Source organism: Balaenoptera acutorostrata, chromosome 2 (genome assembly GCF_949987535.1).
Source record: "Balaenoptera acutorostrata chromosome 2, mBalAcu1.1, whole genome shotgun sequence".
In the NCBI taxonomy this organism is placed as follows: Eukaryota; Metazoa; Chordata; class Mammalia; order Artiodactyla; family Balaenopteridae; genus Balaenoptera; species Balaenoptera acutorostrata.
This window is the reverse complement of record NC_080065.1, coordinates 156,475,587-156,499,165: the sequence shown is the minus strand read 5'-3', so window position 1 is coordinate 156,499,165 and position 23,579 is coordinate 156,475,587. Positions and strand designations below refer to the sequence as shown.

The window sequence follows — 23,579 nt, the reverse complement described above, 5'->3', positions numbered from 1 at the left end:
CCCCAAATTATCCAGTAAACCAGCAAGGACTACTTCTTTTAAGAAGCTGTGGGCAATTGCATTTTTATCAAATGCTTGGTCTATACCTATGGAGATGATCACATGTTTTTTTCTTTTTTATTCTATTCTAGTTTACATTTTTCTATTGTATATTCTCTAAGGAGTAAGTATGGAATGTGGAAAATCCTCAAATATTTAGATATTAAACAACACATTTCTAATTCCATGGGTCAGAGAAAAATATTTTGAATTAAAATATAATGAAAATGTGACATATCAACATTTTGGGGATCTAAAGCAGTACTCAGCTAAAGCAGTACTCAGAGGAAAATGTATCCCTTTAAATGCATATATTAGAAAAGAATGGTTGAAAATCAATGATCTAAACCTCCATCTCAAAAATCTAGAAAGAAAACCTAAAAAATTGAATTAAAATAAAAAAGCAGAAGGAAGGAAATAATTTAGAGCACACATAAATGAAATAGAAAGCAGATCTAAAGTAGAGAAAATCAACAAAGTTGATTATGGATATTTGAAATCTTTTAAAAGTTTCTAGAACAGGGAGGTATAATTGCCTGACAGTTAAGTATATGGATTCGGAAGTCAGGCTGCCTAGATTCTAATCCTGGCTCTGTCACTTATGAGCTGAGTGACCTTAGGCAAGTTACATAGTCTCTCTGTGCCTCAGTTTCTTCATGTGTGCAATGGCATTGATCATAGTATCTACTTATAGGGTGGGTTGTGAAAAAGAAGTGAGTTAATTAATCAATATTGCTTGCTAATGTGAGAAACTAAATTGATTAAAAAACTGTTAAGCAAAGTCAAAAAAGCATGGTACACTAGGGCATGGTATTTAAAATTAGAACGATGGAGTTCAAGTTCCATCTCTATCACTTATTGTGCTTTAACCACATCTCTTAACCTGCAGTGCCTCAGTTTTCTTTAAAATGGGTATGATGAATACTGATGTTCAGCTAGTTCATAATGATTAAAATGTGGAAATGTTTCTAATCCTGTTGGTAAATAGCTGCTGACCTGAGCCTCTCTAGCTACCTGGCTACCTGGTAACTGGTCCAGAACTCCTAGACTACCGAAAGATCCATCAACTAACAGGTTAATACCAACTTTAGCAGGGGTTCTTTAGGGCACTGCTCCAGGGCATTGGTCAAAGTCAGTTAAGAATGATCAATTCTCAGTCTACTCTAGTTATTAAATATTTTGACTATATAGTGACCCTACTGCTCAGGGTTGTTTACATTATGTGAGATTTACTTAATGTACCTAAAACTTGATAGGTGCTCACTACATGTTAATAACGTCTCCCCAGCTTCCTTGCATTTGCAGTTCTTACTGGCTGGAACTCAGAGTAACTGTGCACCTTTCTGAGAAAAGGTAGGAGTATAAATGCATTTTTCTAAATTAGAGGAAAGCAGTATTTCCAGTTCAGTCTCTGGCTGACTCTGGGGCCAGTTTATCCTTTTAGCAACATCAGCATCACCCTTGACCTTCTGAATGGGAATCTGCATTTTAACAAGAACTTCAAGGAGGCTGGTTTGCACATTAAAGTTTTAGAAGCATTGGTCAGGGCACTTTTGTTAACATGAAGATTTCTAGATCCCCATCCCAGATCTAGAGTCTCTGGGTTGAGGCCTGGAAATGTGCATTTTTAGAATCATCCCAGGCAATTCTTATGCACACTATGGTTTAAGAATCACAGCTTTAGATTTTTTTTCCAGCTACTCCCTTGTAGTCTGGGGAGTGGGTCATCAAGCCAGAGGAAGACTGAAAAATGACAGTGTTGCCCACTTGGAAGTCTGTAGTTTCACAGAGAGCCCCCTCTGGGCTTTCACATCCCCCTTCTTAGTCTGTGTGGCTCAGCCTGTGCTTACCCAAGACTAGCCACAGACCAGTCTGAGGAGTGGAGATTGTTGAAATTCTGAGTTGTTGCTGGTGATGGTGATGGTGGTGGCTCTAATCTGAGAAATTGCAGGTTTCTCATTTTCTCCCTTCTGCCTGTCCCCAAGCCCCAGATTTCCTTTCCCAGATATAGAGGTTTTCTGCCCTGACATCTCTCCTTACCTCCTGACAGGATTCAAGAAATTCATCTAAAGTCACGATGCCATCTTTATTTTTGTCCATTTTCTGAAAGACCCAACAAGAAGCACTTTAAAGAATCTGGTGATATGCATTCCAAAACTTGCTTTCTGTTAACCAGCATTCCCCCGAGAATTAGGATGGTCTTTCACTGGCCAGACAACTCCACCCAGGCCCTGGTTACAGCACTTTGACCCCCATGAGCTTCCTTCAAATTAAAAAACTTGCTGTAGATGCTCATCGTCTCATCACCAGATTATTCTGCTGACACCCTAACATGTCTTTCCCAGTCTCACTTCTAGCCTGTCCATTTGGCAGAAAGAACACTGGACATGAGAGGTTCTACTTCTGTCTCTGTCACTTACTGTGTGACCTTGAGTGAGTCTTTAAGCCTCTCTGAGCCTCTGCTTTTCCCATCTGCAAAGTGAGAGGATTAGACTAGAATGAGCTCTGATCTTCTCTGATACTCTCCTGCTAGGTTAATTTTTTTATTAGCACACCATTAAGATTTTGCCACTCTTCTATTCACGGACTAACAGCACTTACTTTTTACCAGAGCAAAGCTAAACTCTTCGGTCTAAAGATCTCACCCTAGTTTCCAACCCACCCTAGTTTCCACCTGATTTCCCCTTACTCCCCAGACACAAATGCTTAACACCTACACAGATGTGCTTAATGATGTCGTCTCTGTTTACTCTGATCCCCCAACCATTTTTATGGAATTTAGAGTCCATACTCTACCACTTATACTTAATAATATTCTTCCTTATTCTCTTCTGTAGTGTATACTTGTCCATTTAATGAGATAATCTATTCCTGGAGGGCAATACATCTTGTAATTCTTTTCTGTTTCCTACCATCTGTAGTGCAGGCTTGGACACAAACCACTGCTCAGAGGCTTGTGGGTTGACTGATCTAAGTTGAGCTTAAAGCTCACGCACAGGTGTGTGCTCTTACCTGGAAGAAGACGTCCACATGCTGCCTTGGAGTGTCTTCTTTAAGCACAGGATACGTGTATTTCCCCATCATGTCATAGATGGCTTTGACAATGTCCATCATCTCCTGGAGAGGGGACATAGAAGCACACAGTGTGGGAACCAGGAAGTTAAGCTCTTCTGGGTGACAGTCTGGGGCTTTTTGTCCCCCTTGAGAATGAAAGTGGTAAAAGGAACTTCTTCAGCTGATGAGAGGGCGTTAGAAAGCAAGCTGAAGGGGATATATTCTGGGAGCCTCCTTCCAGAGAGAGGGCAGTGGAAAATTCTCTTTGTCGTCAGAAGCTCTTGGGTAGCTTGCCTCTTCCTGAGCATTCCTCAGTGAGGGGTTATAAGTGGGATCTGAGTGGACATATTCATGTACTGATCAGCCCACACCCCATTTTTGGAAGACCCTCTCTCTGCTCCATAATTCCTTTGAATGGTTGGCCTGGGTGGCTGTGTTTGTACCAGGTGACCTGTCACTGTGACCACAGCTGATTGGAACAAATGTGGACATCCAACTACAGAGCTGAGCCACTCTATTTTTATCTCTTGAGAAGTTTGAGTGAAGAGTTGGAGTTGGGTCCATGGGCAAACCGTTTCCGGGATTTAGCTGAGATCAGGGGAGAGCAGACACCGAAAATTATTCTATTACAGGGAAGAACTTCCATAAAGAGTAGACTGGAGCAGATGGAGTAGAGGAGATGAGAGGAATTCTGGGAGAAAGGGAGAGAAAGAAGAGAAGTGAGGAGAGTAGAGGAGTAGAGGGAGAAGGGAGGTGGGACACGGGGGAGGACAGAGAAATATTCTCATGAGCACACGTGCACACACACACACACACACACAAACACGCTCTCTCTCTCTCTCTCTGAGAAAAGCAGTTGAAGAAGACAGAGGTAGTAACAGGGACCAAGAGAAGCCCTGGAGAGGCAGCGTCTGAGAATGGTTACCCTATCCACTAAAACCTCCTCTGAGGTCTTCCCCCCTGCCCCGCCCCCCCCCCCATGTTGCTGCCAACTCGAACCCATCATTCCTGCAGAGGAGAGTGTGACCAACTTGACCTAAGACAATGCTGGAGGAGGGAGAGGAAAGAGAGGAATAAGAAGAGGAGACTGGTGTGATGTAGGGGGAGACTAACAATTTCTAGCTTGAATGGGGATTAAATGTGTTACACCAAACGACCTATATCTTCTTTTTTTTTAAATTGCACACTTTTTTATTGAGTAAATTTGACTTGTAACATTGCATATGTTTAAGGTATACAGTATGTTACTTTGATACATTTATATAGTTAATGTGATTGCTGAAGTAATATCACATTATATAATTATAATACACATGATCACGTTATATAATTATAGTACAGTATTACTGTCTATTTATTATACTGTTCATTAGATCTTCATGGCTCATTTACCAATTCTTACAAGTTTGTACCCTTAAAGACTTTTCACTTTAAAAAATTATTTATTTTTTAAAAGACTTTTTAGAGAAACTACCTATATCTTTACAAGAAATCTCTCAGCTTAAGCTCGTTTATGTTGATCATTTTCTAGCTTTGTAACCAAAAGATCCCTTTCTACAAAGGCAAAAATTACCATTCTTGATTGATGGGGCCAGATAGATGTTACAAATTCTTTCATATTTCCTTTCTAATCTTTCATTGATATGGAATAAGTGATCAGCACATACACATTAAAATAATTAACTTGTTCTTTTTATTGCTCTGTAGATCTGTTTCCCCAAGAATGTGAGTTCTGAGGACACATGCTTGATCCTCATTGCTAAGTTCTCTGCACCTGGCACCATGCCTGCCATGGGCTGGGAGCCCAGTCACCGTTGAGTGGCTCTGTGGTGTTTTCCTGATCACGCTGACCAGAAGTAGTGTTCCATGGGCTTCCCCGTCCCCTACTTGGAACGGGGGAAAAGAATGTAGGAAGGCAGCTTTGTCTTCAGGATATTTGATGGAGTGTCTACAGAGACCCGGGGGACAGCTTCTATCTTGGGTTCCTTGCTGCTACGCCTCATTCCATGTGCTTATTTTATTTAATTGTTTTTGTTTTGTTTTTTAACCTATTATTAATCATTTTAGACTTACACAAAACTTGCAAAAATAGTACAGAGCATTCATGTATACCTTTGACCCAGCTTCCCCTAACGCTAACAACTTGCATAACCACAGCACAATGATGAAAGCTAGGAAAGTAATAATGCTACAATACCAGTAACTACGACACTATAAACAATGCCACAAAACTATTAAACTATAGAGCTTATTCAAGCTCCATCAGTTTTTTCCCCAATGCCTTTTTATGTTCAAGGATCCCACATCGCATTCAATTGTGTCTCCTTAGTCTCCTCTGATCTGTGACAGTGCCTCATTCTGTCTTTGTCTTTGGAGACCATGACTCTTTTGATGTGAGTACTGGTCAGTTATTTTGTAGAATGTCTCTCAGTTTGGGTTAGTTCCTGGTTGTCTTATGATTAGACTGAAGTTATGCATTTTTGACAAGAATACCGTAGAAGTGATGTTATATCCTTCTTGGTGCAACATATCAAAGAGGTACATGGTGTTGCTATGTCTTATTACTGGCGATGTTAACCTTGATCACTTGATTAAGGTGGTGCCTGTCAAGCTTCCCCACTGATCTTAGAATCTGTTAGTGGATCTTGCCTGCAAAAATTATTACTGTAATGTTTGCTTAATGGGGATTTTGTATTTTCTTTATTCCTTCTATGTTTATTAATTGGAATTCTTCTTTAAGGAAGAGTTGTCCTTCCCCTCCCCCATTTGTTTACATATTCATTGATTTAAATACATATTTATTATTTATTTAAATACATAATATATTATTTGTACATATATATTAGGACTCATGGACATTTACTTTATTTTATAGATTATAACCCAAAATTATCAATTTGTATTTTGTTGCCCAAATTGTTCTGGCTTTGGCTGTTGGGAACTCCTTCAGGCTGACTTCTGTGGTTCTTTGACATACCCCGCCCGCCATCTTTTCTTTTTTTTAAATAGCACTCCCATTTTTTTCAACACTGCAAGAAGCTCCAGGATCATCTTTTTGTATTTTCTCTTTCCCAGGCCTGGAATCAACCAAGTCCAAGGAGGCTGGTTCTTTTTACTGGAGAATGATATTTAGAAACCAAGATCTGGGTGCTAGGTCTACTCATTGCTCTGGGAGTGTCATTGCTCTTAGGTCCTAACAATGGACAGAACTAGGAAATATATATCTCTGTCCATGTGTTTAATTAAAGATGTGTGCTTTACAAGTCCTTAACACCCATATGGCTATAGGTTTATTTCCTGAGTAAGTTTTATAACATAAAAGACTTAAAGATAAATTTTGATTGCTCTCTCAGGATTTTCATTGCCTACAGTTTTGATGAAACTATTTCCAAATGACTGCCTGGAGAAGATCCAGCAATCTTTTCTAAGAAGCTGCTTATTCACACTTTCTTTTCCTTTTAAGGAGTACTTTATTAATCCTGCCATCCAGAAAGGTCTGATGAGTATTAATGGGGACAGTTTTGTCTAGTTTGCAAATTAAAAAAAGGGAGCAGGAGTTAGTAAGATTATTCAGCGATGGAATAATGGTTGAATCAAGGTTGAAGATCTTGTTATAAGTCTCATTTTAGGGTCCTTTCTTTATATATTTTGTAAAGTAGTATTTGAATATTTTGGAGTATAATATATTGAGTATATATAGAAGCATTTAATTATTTACAAAGTTGAGATAGTATTATATATACTACTGTATAAAGTGATTTTTAAAATGTAACATACAAATTTTTATATCTTATTGCTCTTACATGGTTTTAAATGGCCACCTGTCATTCCATTATATGTATTTACTGGAATTTTTTACCACATCTGCTATTAGTGGATATTAGGATTTTCACATTTTGGGGATTGTTCACCACTTTATCTTCAGCACCTAGAACACCTAATAAGCCCTCAAATATATGTTGAGCAAATCCATGACTGAATGAATGAGGAATGAAAATTGGAGAGAAATCTGCAGGGTTGAGGTGAGGATTAGAGATGACATTTGTAACTCCAGGCACTGTGCCTGGCACATAGGAGCTCAGGAAGTGGGATGCTATAAGATGCTAAATCCAAGCTTTGACTGAGATGCCAGGATACAGTAGATACCAAAGTGAGTTTTGAGACAGACCTGTGGGTATTTCACTATCTAGATACCACATATACTTTGAGGCTCTAAAAGTGTCAAGCAGTGAAGATTCAGAAATTTATTTGTGATGATTTATTTAGAGATGGCTGCACCTGACCCCCTTCTGAGGTTTTATTAGTAGGCAGAATAGGTTGTGGCTGATATGATTCAACTGGAATCTCCTCTTCCTCAAAGATCTCCCTTTTCTCTTCTAGGTGACGCCTGCAATGCTACTATTCCAGTTTTTACCTTTAACTTGTGGCTGTTAACCTGTTAAAATGCAAATTTCCGTGGGAGGAGTTACTCTACACTGAAATAAATTATTTATACCCCCTTTAGAATGTGCATTGAATAAGTGAGAGCGAATGAATCTGCTTAACCCTTTCTTGAGTGCCCGTGGCCAGGGCAGGGTAGGGCAATGGGGGAGGTCAAAGGTGACCTTCATTTTGTCAGGAACCACTTCTGCCCCAAAGCAGATCCCTCCTCATTTGGACCATTTCATCCTCATGACTAAGGCTGTTTTCGCTCTAATTAGGTGCCTTCCCTGTAGCTCTCTCATGCCCCTGGCCTCAGCTCACTTACCTCTTTGTTTATGTATCCATCTTTATTGATGTCATACAAATTAAATGTCCACCTTAGTTTCTCATGGACGGTTCCTCTCAGTAAAATTGACAGAGCGGTTACAAAGTCCTGAGAAGTGGAAGAGGCATGAGAGACATTAACCACCAAGCCATCGGGTGGGGTGAAGCTTTGCCTTTGGGTCAGACTCTGTGACTGCTTTTACAGAATGGTATCTCCCAGGTCCTCTGTCCCCAGAAGGATGTGGCCAAGCTCAGTGAACAGCCCCACCCCCCTTCCATTGCCTACCTTGCCCCATTTTGGGGAAGGAGCTTCTGGAGGAAGAACGGAGCTCAGTGTGTGCTGACCCCTACTGTTGCCTTATCCCATGGCTACAATTATTGTACAAGTGGTGGCATCATCTGGTGGCTAAGAACGTGGACTCTGGAAACATACCACCTGAGTTCAAAGCCCTCCTTTACCACTTACTGTTTGACCTCGAGAAAGCCACTCAATCTCTCTCTGCCTTACTTTCCTCTTCTGTAAACTGATAACAAATAATAGAACCCTACCTTGTTAGGGTTACTGTGAGGATTAAATGAGTTAATACATGCAAAGCACTAAGTACAGAGACTGCAGCCTGGTCAGCGCGGTGTGCATGTGAGCGATTAGACTGTTATCGTTAGTCCCTGAGGTCCTGAGTTCCTGGAGGATAAGGGCAGTTGCTTCTTCTATCTTCAGGAAATCCTTGTTAAATGGTAAAGGACTGAAGCATTTGATGGTCCACTCCTTCTTCCAACACCTCCATGGTTTAGAGGAAGAGTGATGGGGACCCGGGGCCTCCCAGAGACAAGCATACCTCGAACTTCACGGAGCCCGTCTGCGTGGTGTCGAAGGCGTGGAAGAGGTAATGGGCATACGTGCTGGCATCTGCAAGGCACAGAAGGAAAAGCAGGTGATGGGAGCAGGGGTCCTGCAGAGGGGAGTGAGATCACTTGAAAACAGTAAGAAAGAGAAGAGAGTGATGCTAGGGTGGTAGAAAGGAGATTACAGAGTGGGAAAAACTGCTGCTGTGACCTGGGACCCGTTTGGCTTTTCTGGGGTTTAGGTGGGAAGTTCTGGCAAGAGCTGAGACAGGCCCTTGCTCCTAAGTCTAGCCATCCCCATAGAGAGATGCTCCTGCCTGTCTATGTGTATAATTCTTGTTGGATGAATGACACGGTACTTGTGTGGAGAAGTTGCTCTTCTGAGTGGCAGCACAATGCCATGGAATGAGCACCCATTAGGGAGCAGACAGACCTGGACTTGGAGAGCAGCTCTGTTACTACCTAGCTGTGTGACCCCCGGCATCTAACACAACCTCTCTGAGCTTCACCTTCCCATCTCTGCACAATGTTAAACTTTTCATATAGCCATAGCATCAAAACCATCATCAAGCCTGCCACATAGTCAAAACTCAATATAAGAATGGCTCCATAGGACTCAACAAACATCGGCTCTGGGGCCTGCATGGGGTGAAGCTGCCCCCGGCTGGGGGAGGGGTCCCGTACTGGGTCCCACACCTAAGAAGGCTGCTGAAGAGGTCCATGAGAAACGGAGCCCAAGAAGTGTCTGGGACACCTGGATCTCTGTTTCATCAGGACCCGGGGAAGGAGTCCTGAAGGAGATGGCTCCTGGGGCAGGAAGTAAGTTGGCATGTGACACATTGAAGCCACAGGAAGAGCCTCTGATGCCCCAGACCCGTGGGGTCAGAGCAGGTTCCTGCAGGAGTCAGGCAGAGTGACATAGCGGCTATGAGCCTGGCACACTTGCTCACCTGATTTATAAGCACAATTTTATTCAACCTGCATCTTTTTGGATTCCTTTATTTTTATAGTCTCTGGTATTTACTAAAGTTCTTTTTCAAGGAAAGCTATTTTAAGGAAAGGATGGAGTATAGCACAATGGTAGGCCTATCATGGCAAAGCTTTAGACAGACACTTCTTTGGGATCAAATTCTGGTCTGCCACTCACTAGCTGTGCGACGTTCCGTGAACTGCTTAGCCTGAGACGTAGTTGCCCGGATCGCAGATAAAAATACCAGCTTTATAGAGCTGTTAGGAGATTTTGTGATATTGCTTTATCACTCTGCTCTCTGGGAGAAGGTCCATTTTCAGAGCTCTTTTCTGCTAAAGCTTTAGTGAATTCCACACCTTGCAATAAGGGAGGAATTCTGCTCTGAGTTCTCCCCAACCTTGAGGAGGAGGCAGATAACAAGGAAGTATGAACTTGGAGGAAGGAAGGCTGCCAGAGGATGAAGAGAGGGAGCCAGGAAGGATCTGTTTCAAGATCAGACTCACCTCCATGAGGGAAAAACTGAGCGTAGATCTGCTTGAATGTTTCTTCATTGACCACACCACTGGGGCACTCCTGTGTGAAGGGGGGAGAGTTAGCGGGAGTGTCTGAGAGCCTCGGGGTTCCTTGTGATCCCTGGTGGGCAGGGACTGGGCAACCACCTGTGCACCTCCGTATCTCCAAGGTGAGTGGCCGGGAGATAGTTCCACTTTAGGACTGAAGCTGCTTTGCGAAATGATGAGATGTCATCAGAGAACGGGCACTGTGAGGTGGAAAGAGTCTGGGCTTTGGGATTAGAAAGACCTGGGTTTGGATCCTGGCTCAGCCCCTTCTAAGCTTTGTAACTTGGAGTGAGTCACTCTCTGATTCTCAGTGTCCTTACCTGTAAAATGGGGCTACCAGTACCTTTCCAGCAAGGCTATCATGAGGCTAAATATATGAAATAATGAGGTAAATTAATACATTGGCTATCAGGCTTGTACTTCAGTCTGCGAGCTTGGTTAGCAGCAGACCTAAATCCCATCATTTCTGGGGCACTAACAACATTGACAGTGTGAATGGGTTATGCTGAGGTTAGTATCTGGGCCAAGGCTGTGCCATCCTGTGAAGTCTCTGGGCTGTTGGCCAGTTTCCCATCGACTGAGACTGCCTCATTCTTGCCTGGCATCTTTCTCTAGCCAGGTGACCTTGCTCTCCTGTTTCCTTTATAGATCTGGCCTTCCTTTTACAACTACACATGTGCAAAAATCTCTCCGATGGGTCCCTTTGGCATTTGGGAGAGCTTAGTCCCAAATGGGAAATCCTGCCTGGGCCTTCAGAGGCCGTGTGGGTCTTACATTTTTGAAGCCTCGATAAAGGACTTGCAGCTCCCTCTTGGTGAAGTTGGTCTGGGCCTCAAGCTGCTCCAGTCCCTCAGGCCGATGGCAAACCATGGTCATCTCCAACTCGTCTTCAATCTTATCTGGAATCAGAGGAGATGGCATTGAAGCGGCTAACCTTGGTGGTCACTTGTCAGCCCACAGTCTGGGCTGTCAAAAGGGTGGTGTAGTGACCTGAGACATAAGGTCATGGGCTGGGGGTCACACTGCAGATGACCTTCCTGCTTTGAACCCCACCTCCCTGCTGAGTCACTTTCTGTCTTACCATCAGTCCAGCCATTACTCCAATTGTGTCGGATACCACCTAGGGAGGGAGCTTGAGCCTTGGAGATAAACGTGTTCCAAGTGGAGATGAGGGCAGAAGTGCTAAAGATCAGTCCATATGAAAACATTTCCTTTTCTTTCAGAATAACTGCTCTGCATATTCAGTTTGCTGCCCATTGAACCATCTGAATATTCTAAAGACACAGGTAAGTGAGCAGATTGACTAACATCCTCCAAACAGCAAAGGGAGACAAATTTATAAAAAAACCATAGAGTAAACTCTCACCATTTAGGAAACTAGAGGAAGACTAGCTTGATTTGGCAAAAAGTACAAATTACAGCATGTTAAGTATTAATTTAAAAATATGAATGCACTTCCCGGTATTGTAATATCTACCAGACATCCTTAAATAATAGGAAAATGACTTAAATGGGAGCTACTTTATATAAATGAAAGCTTCTGAAGTATTTGAAGGGCTCTAAAAACAGTTGTTTTAAGTAGTAGTTTATCCCTCCTACACGTACTATTATACAATGCAATGTAATTTTGCACTAGTTATTTAGAAAGTGTCATTTAAAGTATCCCATTGCTCTGTCCATCTCCTACTGTAGGATCACAAAATCTAAATAAGTATAACTTTCAACGTTTTACCACCACAGAAGGTAAGTGAGTGTTTTCCTCTAGGCCCTGCCAGAATGCTTTCTATAAATTTACTCCAATCAAGAATCAATTGCCATCTAACCTTCTTGGCCCATTGTTGCCATGCAGGCATCACCAAATCCATGTATTGAACAACTGTAAATATGGGCTGGCAAGAGTAGTGATGAGATGGGCATCACTCCATGATGATGGAGAGTGAGGACAGGCTGAGTTTCTATCTGAGAGAACAGGATGAGCAGGTGCATTACACTGTGTGCATTTCCCTAGCCAGTGTCAGTCTTTTTGCATCAGATTCTCTCCGCGATTGTCACTTTTCCTTTGAGACTCTGATCTCAATGCAAAAGGAATCCGTCAAAGTGAGTTTATATCTTATACCTCCTCTCTAAGGTAATGGACATTTGGGTAAGGTTCCAAGGGAGAGACAGAAGAACCTGGTAACAATTCCCAATTGTCATCTTTCTTACATACTGGGAAACACATATCATCTTATCCTACAGAGAGTAAAGCAGATTATTCAATATAAATAAGACTCTGTTTATGCAAAATAGCTGCAAGTGGCCAATATCCTTATAATTTGAATAGAGCCTTTAAATACTGTTATGTTTCTAGCTAACAAGTTAAGTAGCAATTACTTAAATACTGCAGCATTCTCAAACAAATAAAAAACCCCACTTAAGTCTAATTCAGAATACTCACATATATTTTCAACTCATTTAAAATTAGAAATCAAGTTGTTGGTTTAAATTTCCTAGTGTTAGATTTAATAGCAATTTTATTTTTAAAAGTACACAGATGTTTAACCCTGAAAAGAGGTGAAAGTTATATTAAAATGTAAATAAGGAAGACACAAATGTATTTTTGGAAGAAAAGATGTATTTTTGAAGGCATCTAGTATACATTTCCGAGTTTATCTTATCCAGAAGCTTAAAAGATTTTTTTTTTTCAGTATTGACTGTGATTAGATTCTTCACAAGCTCAGGGAAATCTCTTTGCAGAAGTTTGAGAGAATCTTTCTGACTCAGAAACTGCACTTGCTTACCGTCTCTTTCATTAAAAATGCACTAAGTGATTATAGATATATCAAATATTAAAACCACTTCGTTAAGATAGAACTGGTTTGTTTACTGTCTGACCAGCAGGATCAGTTTCTGTATCGAAGAGATTCTGTAACATCTGAATATTGACTGCCAAGCTTTTGTTTTGTTTTGCTTCTTCATCACCCTCTAATTGTCAGACTATGGTAACATCAGTTGCTGAAGGAAATTTACATATTTGGGGTTCAAGATGCTGATGCTGGGAAATCGCCCGCACAGCGGGTGTTAGGGGCTTAAACCAGTGGTTCTTGAATTTTTTTTTTACTGTGTTTCATACTAAGAATTACAATTTACATCATAATCCAGTATACATAAAGGGAAAATTTTATAAAATGTTTTGAAGCAAGGGTTTCATGAAATAGAGTACCATTTCATGAAATGGTACTTTCCCTCAGTAATGTGGGATATACTCTGTTCTCAAATTTAATCATTCCTTTATAAAAATGTGCTGATTGTGACTCTCATGGTCATGATTTGGGAATGGAAAACACTAATTTAATTTGCCTACACTCATAGCAACCTTATGGGTGCCTCTACAATGGCTTCTGCATAATTTAAGCATTCTTTTCCCTCACATCAGCTCTCCCTTCTCTTTCTCTGTATGCTTCATGGTTCTGGCCACTGTAAATATATTCTGAAGAAACTCTGAAAGGGGCTGTGGAGGTTTTAAAATCCTTGTTTTCCCCCGGGGAGCCTCTGAGTGCTATCCAGGAGGTCCCACTAAGGGAAGGGGGGTGGCCCAGCTCTCTGGTTGGAGGAAGAGGAAACAGAATTAACAGATGCGAGCCTCCTTGACAGTTTCTTCTGAGGTTTGTTAAGAGTTTCTGAGGCCAAGTGTTGCTTGTTATTATTATTTTTATTATTAAAAATAATGTTGAGCCAGTTACTAAGTCAGGTTGAGTTGGATGATAAAGATAAAAATTAACCCAGAGATCTAATACAATGGTGATCACTACCTAACAAGAATAAATCAGAATACCTTTTGTTTGTAAACTACTTTTACTCTGTAAAATGTTTTCATGCCCGTTGTCCCACTAAAACTGTGTGTGGTGGGAAGCGGGGGAACATTACCCTCTCCATCAGAATATTAGTAAGATGGGGGTCCTAACAGATCAAGAGTTTTCTAACTATAAGTACCTTAAAAAGTGACGAACAATCTATCACTGGGGGCAGTTAAAGCAAGATGGAATAACCAACTGTAGAGGATGCTACACAGGTAATTCCCAGACTGAAGGAAAGTTTGGAGGAGATGATTCAGATTATGGGGACCTTAATGTTTGGGGGTCACAGACTCTTCTGAGTGTGGATGAAAGCTATAGGCCCTCTTAGAAAAAGAAAATGCACCTAACCATGGCACTTTGCCTATACTTTCCATGAGTTCCTGTATCTTTCAAACACATGGAGCCCATGTTGAGGACTTCTAGCATGGGAGATGTCTTCCACACTCTGTCACTAACTGGCTTTGCCTGAGTCCTAGGTCACATAGCCAGCTGGTGACAGAACTGGACCTCAAATCCAGCCAGTACAGGGCCTGTTTTATAGATCTGGCTTCCATGTGCCTCTACAATGGCTTCTGCTTCCCTCGAGCACAAAACTGCAAATTGGTTGTAACCAGCCTTGCAGTAGTTCTGTTCTTGACAAGCTCTGTGCCCGTGTACAAGTGAGGCCCTTAGACTATGAGCAATAGGAGGGCCCAAGTCTTTGGTCTTCTCTCTGCTGAGGGTCTCCTCTGTTAGGTCCATAACCATTACATGACCAAAGACCATGGCTGTGACCATCTCTTTCTTCCTGTACTGGAAAATATTTTCTCCATCATGGGGTCTCCGGATTGGATTGTGTAACCACCCATTTAGTTTTGAGGTTACAAAATGTGTTGGTCATTGGCATGAACACAGTCCAAAGATAGGTCTTGTTTGGCCCATAAAATGTGTTTTAATTTTGTTTGGAATTTCCAACATTTAAAGTTGAGAGATTCACGCACAAGTTTGGATTTCTGATTTCTCTTGGAAAATGGGATTCTCTGACAACTTTGGTCTCAACTTCTCACAAGGTAACAGTTTATCAGAGCTGGGCAGGGGCTGATCCCTCTGAGCAGTGAAAGCCTCTAGTGCGCCCTCTCTTCACCCCTGGCTCACTTACGTCAGTTGTGTTCCCTGCTTGGTCCTGCAGGCATCTGAGTTTTTGGCTCCTGATCTATACCTACTTGCCCCTCCACCCACTACCATTCTCCTACCTCACATCACCCAGGCTACCACCTCTCTCTTCCTCACTATTTGTTTATTTAAACACATTCTGCTTTGTTTCACAAAGGACTTGAAGCTGATTATATGAAATACATATAATAAAATAAAAAGAGATAAGGTAATAGGAAAAACTGCCTCAGAAAATATTGATTAGATTAGGAGGTCGAGACCACGGGGAAAAAGAGAACATAGAAATTCAGGTCATTTGTTCTAAGCAGTTACTACACTTGAGCCACAAATTGGCTCTGAGATTTTACATATATCTTATTGTCTGTGAGAGAAAAACATATCAGTTTCTTAAGGGGAGCAAAATTTTTCCTGTAACTTGTCTCTAAAGGAATGTTTCCAACTGTTTCTATTTAGGTGGGGTTTGCTGTTAAGGGGCACAGAAAGTTGGTCAGTGAGAAGACGAATTACAAAATATATACGTGATTAAGAAGCTCTCCCACTGAAAGTAATGTGACCAAAGTAGTCAAGTTAGTTTAAACTTTTTTACCTCTCTGATACTGGTAATACCACCAGGCGATGTCTAGGAAAAAGTAAGAAAACATTTTACCAAAACCATTCATCAAACAAGCAAAACACACTTTTATTTTCCATGGAAAGTCTGCTCTGAGGGTGTCCAGGTCACCACCCAGCTTGACATATGCGAAGAAGTTTCTTGTTAGCAGAGCTGGGACTGACCTTCTCCCATGGTCAGAACAGGCAAGAGCAAGGGGTCACCTTGCAGTGCCCACGGCTCCCAGCAGGGAGCTCCTTGAGCGTGCCCGCAGCCATGCAGCCATGCAGCCCGAAGAGAGATGGGATGGCACGGGGCAGAGGATGAACGGATGTGGGTGGGCCTTGGAAATACCTGCACGTTTGATTGAAGAGTGGCTTATAAGATAACGCGCCACAACGGAGGCCCCATTGCCACGCTCTGCCACTTTGTGATTTGAAGCTGCATTCTTGCAGGATTCTTTATTCACTCACTCAACAACTATCAATTAAGTACCTACTATGTGTATCTCAGTGAATGAAACAACTCTGTTCCCTGCTCTCATGGAGCTTACAATCTACAAGTCTTTGCTTCTCTCTTTCCTTCTGAAGCTTGATAAGTAACACAGATGCAGAAGAGGAAAAAGGGCTACCGAAAAAATGAATTAGCACATTAGGATGAGCGGGCAGGGTGGTTGAAGGCAAAATCCCCTATTACACTGAATGTAAAACAGAAGAAAAAACATCAGACCTGGAAAATCCTCCATTACACGGTGGAGTAGGGTGGATCCAGGTCCCAGAGAGTGGGAAACAGGCTCTATTTGCTGCTCTCTTGCTGGCCTTTTTGGGCCGATTTGGGGGTCAGCCTAGTTTCCTCTGTAGGCTATTATGTGAACTTCCTCCTGTCTTTCCAGTATCCCTGACCAAGAGTGCATAAGGCAGACCAGCCACCACTTTAAGTGTGTCTTAGCCACCCCTTACCCACAACCCCAGGCAGGAAAGGCTTATTTTCCTGCTGTCCCTAAAAGTGGTGGTATAGGTGGGTGTCCTTTGGTAAGTATTTCTGCTCTTGTCTCCTGACCTGAATCCCATGGGAGAAACTTATTTTGCTGGATTTAGTTGCCCCCTTTTATCACTCTGATAGGTAGCATTTGTATTTATTTGTTTTTCTAGTAGAGGTTATTTTTAGAATGGTTTTAAGTTTATAGAAAAATTGCACAGAAAATAGAGAGTTCTTATGTACCCCATCCTCACAGTGTCCCCTGTTTTAACATCTTGCATTGGTGTGGTATATTTGTTACAATTGAAAAACCAGGATTGATATATTATTTTTAATTAAAGCCCATAGTTTACATTTGAGTTCACTCTTGGTGTGGTATAGTTCTATAGGTTTTGACAAATGTATAATGCCATGTATCCACCATTATAGTATCCTACAGAATAGTTTTACTGCTCTAAAAATGCTAGGGTAGCATTCTTGCAGAGATATGTCTAAAACTATGGACTGACCTTCGCTGGCATGCCAGGAATGTGACAGGTATTGGGAGAGAGATGAAAAGATATAATGTCTGTTCATATGGAGTTCTGAGACTGATGGGCAGGGCACACACATAGACCAAGAATTACAAACTCAAATGCCAATATTAGTTGGTAGGTAATTTAGATGAGTTGGATGATGTATGTACAACCATAGAGAGTGGTGGGGACTGAGAACTGGAGAGCCATTGCCCCATGAAAGGGAAATAGCTGTTATGCAGCCAGTTGTTGTCATGTAGAATTTAAGCCTGGTGAGTCCAGATCTTCAGATCTTTCAAGAGATGCTACTATTAAAAGATGATCTGTGTCCTGATTCCTAGCTGTTATCAATGAATTTAACATTTATACATACAGTATGGGCCAAATATAATATTCCTGTTTGTAGAATATTGTGAATTGCTAGTCTGGAATTCTTCATTGGCAAATCATTCCAAGCAGTGTGGATATGGCTAAGACACTGGGAGCCAAGAGGAGGAAGCTCTTAACTAATGCCACTTGGATGGAGGGGGACCAGAAGGGGCCGCAGGGAAGATTTCAAGGGGAGGTGATAATTTATTTGAGTCTTGAAGGAAGAGGGGCAAAGGAACAGCATATGAAAAGGCACAGAAGCCGAAAAGGCCCTGGAATTGTAAGCTTTCTTGTAGCAGAGCTGACCTCTCACTGAGAAAAGCTAGAAAAGGAGGATTAAGAAAATCACATCTGTTTGGAGAGCTACCAAGATAGCCTGAACTTTAGAAGCCATAATTCTGGAGGGAAGAAAAACTCATTAAAGTGAGTCTGACAATCAATGCTGCTTTTTAACTCAAGTGTATATAAAGTGGCATGGGTAATGAGATTGAGAAACTGAGCAAAAATGGTCTGCTAAGCAAAGAATGTGAGCAGAACTCTCAGGAATCTGGGAAGACAAAAACTGGATCAGTGCCACAAAGACATTCAGGACTTGAGGGGCCCAGATTGGAGGGGCCACAGAGAAATGAGCCTGGTAGCTCTAGCTGCTTATTCCCTCAAGGCTTTTGCTAATTCCTAAGTGACACAGGTCAAGAGAGACTGAGCAAAAGCCATGGCCAAAATGTGGTAGAGCCAAACAGAGCTTTTGGCAGGCTCACAGTGTTGGGAGTTAAGTGCTGGAGTTCTGGGTCTTCCTAGGAGGAGGGTTCCTGGTAAACACCCAGGCTTTCAGTTTGACCCCTAAAGGATTACATTCTAGGAGCAAGAACAAGTTAGAAATAGATCAGGCCTTACAAAGATTGAAATCCAGCCTCAAAATAGCTCAGTCCCTGTTTGGATTAAGTTTATCTGCCCCTACTCTGTTACCTCCTAGAAGTTGAAGGCTGAGCTAGGTAATTTACAGATTTTTTATTCTAATGTCCGTTTTTCATTGAAAACTTGCCAGGCATATTAAGAGACAGGACCAAAAGAAAAAGATAGAATATAGCAATGTAGTAATAGATTTATGGGATTTAGATATTGGACCAATCAAGCATGGGCTTTAAAATAATAATGAAATATGCTCAAGAAAATAGATAAAAAGGTGGAGAATTCTACCAGAGGACCAGAATATATACAAGTAAGTAAGTTTAAAACTCTAGAATTGGAAAGTGTATTATCCAAAATTAACAACTAAATAGACCAATTTATCAGTAGGTTATGCACAGATGAAGAGAAAATTAATGATTTGGTAGATAGGTCGAGAGAAAAATATACTTACTGATGCACAAGAGAGAAAAAAATGGGAAGTACAGATAAGAGCATAAGACATGATGAAAAATTCTAACTTAGGTATAATTGGAGTTCCAAAAAGGAAGGAGATAAAGAATGATGCTGAAGCAATATTTGAAGAGATAAATAAATGAGAATTTTAAAAATGGATATAATAAATCAAGCTACAGATTCAAGAAGCACTACAAACCTCAAGCAGATAATCACAAAGAAAAACCACACCTAGGAACATCACAGTAAAACTGCTGAAATAACAAAAGCAAATAGAAAATCTTCCATACAAGAGAGTAATCTTCAAGTTATAACCAAACCTTAACTAAATGCTGCTTGCAAGCATAAAGACACAGCAAAGGCAAAAGTAAAAGAATGTAAAAGGATACAGCATGCAAATACGAATCAAGAAATCCTGTCATGGCTATTTTAACATCAGCTAAAATAAACTTTAAGGCAAGAAGCTTTGCTGGAGAGAAAGAGGAAGTTTTCATAATGAAAGGGGCCATTCACTAGGAAGACATAACAAAATTCTAAATTAGTATGCAATAAGAATATAACTTCAAAATACATATAAAGCAAAGGCTGACAGACCCAAAAGGAGAAATAGCAAATTCATAATCAGAATTGGAGATTTTAAAACACCTCTCTCAGAAACTGATAAAACAAAAGATCAATAAGGGTATAGAAGATATGAGCAATGCAATGAACAAACTTGGCCTCACTGACACATGTAGATCTCTTTACCCAACAATCATAGAATACACACCCTTTCCAAGTGCACATTGAACACTTACCAAAATTGATCGTTTCCTGGCTCCTAAAGCCAATCTCAAAAAAGTTCAAAGAACTGAAATTATTCAGAATGTTTTCTGTCCAAAGGGAAATTAAACAAGAAATCAAGAGTAAAAAGAAAACAAGGAAATCTCCAAATGTCTGGAAATCAAGCAACATGGTTCTAATTCCTAAGTGTCCCATGTATCAAAGAAGAAATCTCCTGGAAATCAGAAAGTATTTTGAAGTAAATGACAATGAAAATGTGACATATTGAAACTTGTGGGATGCCATTAAAACTGTACCCAGAGGGAAATTTAAAAGAGCATAACATACTCGAGCTGCAAATAATTTATGTGACAGTGTGCATGAAATTGAATGCTCTGCTATCTCTTTTATCATATTTTTTGTGTTTCCAGAGATTCATTTTTAATGTTGCCTAAACTATGTTGGTTACATTGGAGACTATATTAGTGATAGCATGCTGGCATTTGAAAATGTAATTTTTTACTCTACCCTATACATAGTTTGTTGGTTTATTCTGGGCAACTTTAACACCATCTTTTTTTTTTTTTTAATTTATTTATTTATTTATGGCTGTGTTGGGTCTTCGTTTCTGTGCGAGGGCTTTCTCTAGCTGCGGCGAGCGGGGGCCACTCTTCATCGCGGTGCGCGGGCCTCTCACTACCGCGGCCTCTCTTGTTGCGGAGCACAGGCTCCAGACGTGCAGGCTCAGTAGTTGTGGTGCACGGGCCTAGTTGCTCCGCAGCATGTGGGATCTTCCCAGACCAGGGCTCGAACCCGTGTCCCCTGCATTGGCAGGCAGATTCTCAACCACTGCACCACCAGGGAAGCCCCTTTCCCATCTTTTGATTGACAAATTACCCCAAGGTAATCAGCGGTGAAGATCCTTGTTGGTGTCTGTGTGGAGCAGAGAGGGAAATAAACTCTATTTGGACCCGTAAGTATAATCCTGGAGGCTGAGATTCTTACAGCCAAGGCTTAGAGGTGAGTCATAAGCTCAAGCAGACACACACAGCACACAACTCATCAGCTCTGAATTTTATAAACTTAACGATGAGTCCCAGGAGTGCTGAGCCTTGATAAAGATTTTTCTGAGTGTTCCAGACATTTTTTTCAGTCTCCTTGGTTCAATAAAACTCAAATCATGTTTTGTTCCAAGCATTGGTTCTCTTAATCTTGAAACCCTCCTGACCCTTTTAAACAAAACTGAATTTATGTTTCTCATTCATTTACCCCTTAGTCCTGAAAATGTTCTAAAAAAAAACAGAGTCCTACCAAAAATAATATTTGAGTACTGCTACTTCCATCAGATGGGAGGTTTTCCAGATGAAATGTCTTGAAATATATATATATATATATATATATATATACTTACTTGAAATATATATATGTATATATATGTGTGTATATGTATATATATACATATATATAGAGAGAGAGAGATAGAGAGAGAGAGACAGAGAGAGAGAAAGTATTTCAGTTCTCTGACCTTCCTCCTCAAATGGGGGTGTTTATGAGGGTGGCCTTCAGATCAGCACACTGGGTGAGGTGTGTGGAAGGGGCATGTCAGATGCACCTTGCACTTCTTGGGGGTGGTGGTAGTGGTAGAAATTGTCAGGAATGTAATGCAATTATTAAAAGTCCACAAAATCACTACACAGATTGTGACGTAAGTCACCGTTCTTTTGATTGTGTGGCAGTGTAACATTCACACAGTTTTCACCAAGAATGAAAAAACAAAGAAACACCTGGGAAAGAAGTAAGTCACCTACGTCCCAGGGTTGGCAGGAAGAAGGAGCCCTAAAAGGTGTTTCAGGACAAGGAGCAAGGCTACATATATTAGGGACTCTTGTGTCCCCTCATCTCCAAAGCAAACACTTCTGTCCAGCTAAGCCCCCGACCAGGCTGCAGAGTAGAAATAAATGTCAGGTTCACTGCAGTGTCTAAGCCACAAGCGAAAATCTCTAGATAATGTTGTAAGTGGACCTCTTTGTCTGGAAAAAGTGTCCCAGGATGAAACTTTTGATGATTTATTTAGGTAGCTCCAGCAGTTTCTCCAGCTCTAGGGGGGAATTAGTTATATCCTGCCACCAGCTAGTTTTCAGGAAGCAGTGGGGAAACCTCCCACCGTGTCTCCTTTGGTCTCAGCTGGACATTGCTCTGAAGTTCCAGCGCATGGGGACAGTCAGTTAATGAGCAGGGGCTGCCCTGCTTTGGGGACAGAGGGCATACTACGCAGGATGAGTGGTTCTAGAATATTTCTGCAGGAAATCAGAGGATTACATGGGTGGGATTTTGTTACTTCTCTTGACTGGGAGGCTAAACTGATTTATTGCAAATGAGGAGGAGGAAAAAATAGTGTCTAGATGCTTGTAGTATTAAGATGGAAAAATGAAGGTACAGAGAGAGGCTGAAGGAATTACTCAAAGGAAAAGTAAAATTGCCATGTGAATAAGACTTATCTCAGGTTGGCATAGAATTTTCTCATTCATGGAAACTCATTGGATCAAGGTCAGGCTAAGGTGTCAGTCTTTCAGTCTGCTTTTTGAAGAGTAGTTCACTGCCATCCAGATAACTTGACAACTTCCTGAGTGATGGTTTCCAAGCAGAGGGCTTGCTTTGATGCGCTGGTAAGTGTTTAACAACTGGCTCTTGGGGGAGAAGCCTGCTTGATGCAACTTTTCAATATCCTTGGTGCAAATATTCCCATCATAGCCTAGTTCAGACTATCAACATGAAGTCACTGAACATGGATTTGGGAAGTGAAACCCATGATTCGCCAGTATGACTCCATCACATTATAACTACTATTTTAGAAGAGCTGTCTTATGCTCAACTATCCCAAATTCATGTACTAAAGACCTGAAAACCAGTTCAATACTCGTGAAATACTCAATTTCACAGAGTAGGTTTAGCCCCTGTAACCCAACCAAATAAACCCTTTCTTTGTTAGTAGAAAAATAAACTCCTGTATGCCATACAGAATAATCACAAGCAGGGAAATAATGGAGACTGGCCGAGTGAGCTTTTTCTGGAATTCAGTATTAATGTATCCTCATATTAAGTGCCTGTCTTGGTGAGCTCAGAGAGCATGCTAATAGTTTTAGAATTGATCTAATCATCTCACTGTCCCTAGGAGGTATGTGGTCATTAGACTAATTTGAGTTATAATCAGACCCATCTTGTAGCTGTGAATCTAAAGAGATAAGATATATAAAGTGCTCTCTGCATACAGTAGGTACACAAAAATGTTATTCCCACCTTCTAGTGTATTAAGACTGTGATTTTAAGGGTCACTCTCAACAGCAGAATCCAATAATCATGTCTGTTAGACACTTTCTAGGTCATGATTACAACTTTTCTGATGGATCTAGTTAATTATGTGTGCTTCTCTTCGATATAGGACAATTTTCTTGTTCTGTGATTTACTCTGTCAGACAGGCACCCAGTTGCCAGTTCAGGTTGGATATTAACTAGCTAAAGCGAATATTATCATCCTATATTAACTGCAATGGGCATAAGCAAACACAAGACTCTGGATGAAAGAGCTGTTAAGCATCTCGGTCTGCAGACTGCCAGGGAACAGGGCAGAGTTTCTGTGGGTGGTGGACACCAGGAATGCAGGGCCTGCAGTGTTAGCAAATAGACATAATAACTGCCGGTCACTGAGAAAATTTCCTGCCTCTCCTCCCTTACAGTTATTACATGGCTCCATGTCCTCTGCCCTTAATAATCCAGACAGTCACGGTGTGCATTGCTATGGTCCAT

General features: G+C 41.2%; 1 protein-coding gene across 5 annotated transcripts in view; it reads right to left on the bottom strand.

Moving 5' to 3' along the window:
• KCNIP1 (potassium voltage-gated channel interacting protein 1) overlaps positions 1-23,579 on the bottom strand; it is a 361,396-nt gene that overhangs the window by 1,143 nt on the left and 336,674 nt on the right. For 3 of the 5 annotated variants that reach the window (XM_007171375.3, XM_007171372.3, XM_007171373.3), the window contains 6 exons: positions 10,987-11,111; positions 10,156-10,225; positions 8,676-8,746; positions 7,841-7,948; positions 3,052-3,156; positions 2,080-2,142 (listed from right to left, as the gene is read on the bottom strand). In XM_007171375.3, coding sequence (XP_007171437.1) covers positions 2,080-2,142; positions 3,052-3,156; positions 7,841-7,948; positions 8,676-8,746; positions 10,156-10,225; positions 10,987-11,088 — 519 coding nt within the window. In that variant the 5' untranslated portion in view covers positions 11,089-11,111. Of the gene's footprint in view, positions 1-2,079; positions 2,143-3,051; positions 3,157-7,840; positions 7,949-8,675; positions 8,747-10,155; positions 10,226-10,986; positions 11,112-15,786; positions 15,820-23,579 lie in introns of all 5 variants that reach the window. The other 2 variants (XM_007171371.3, XM_007171374.3) reach the window with 2 other exon arrangements.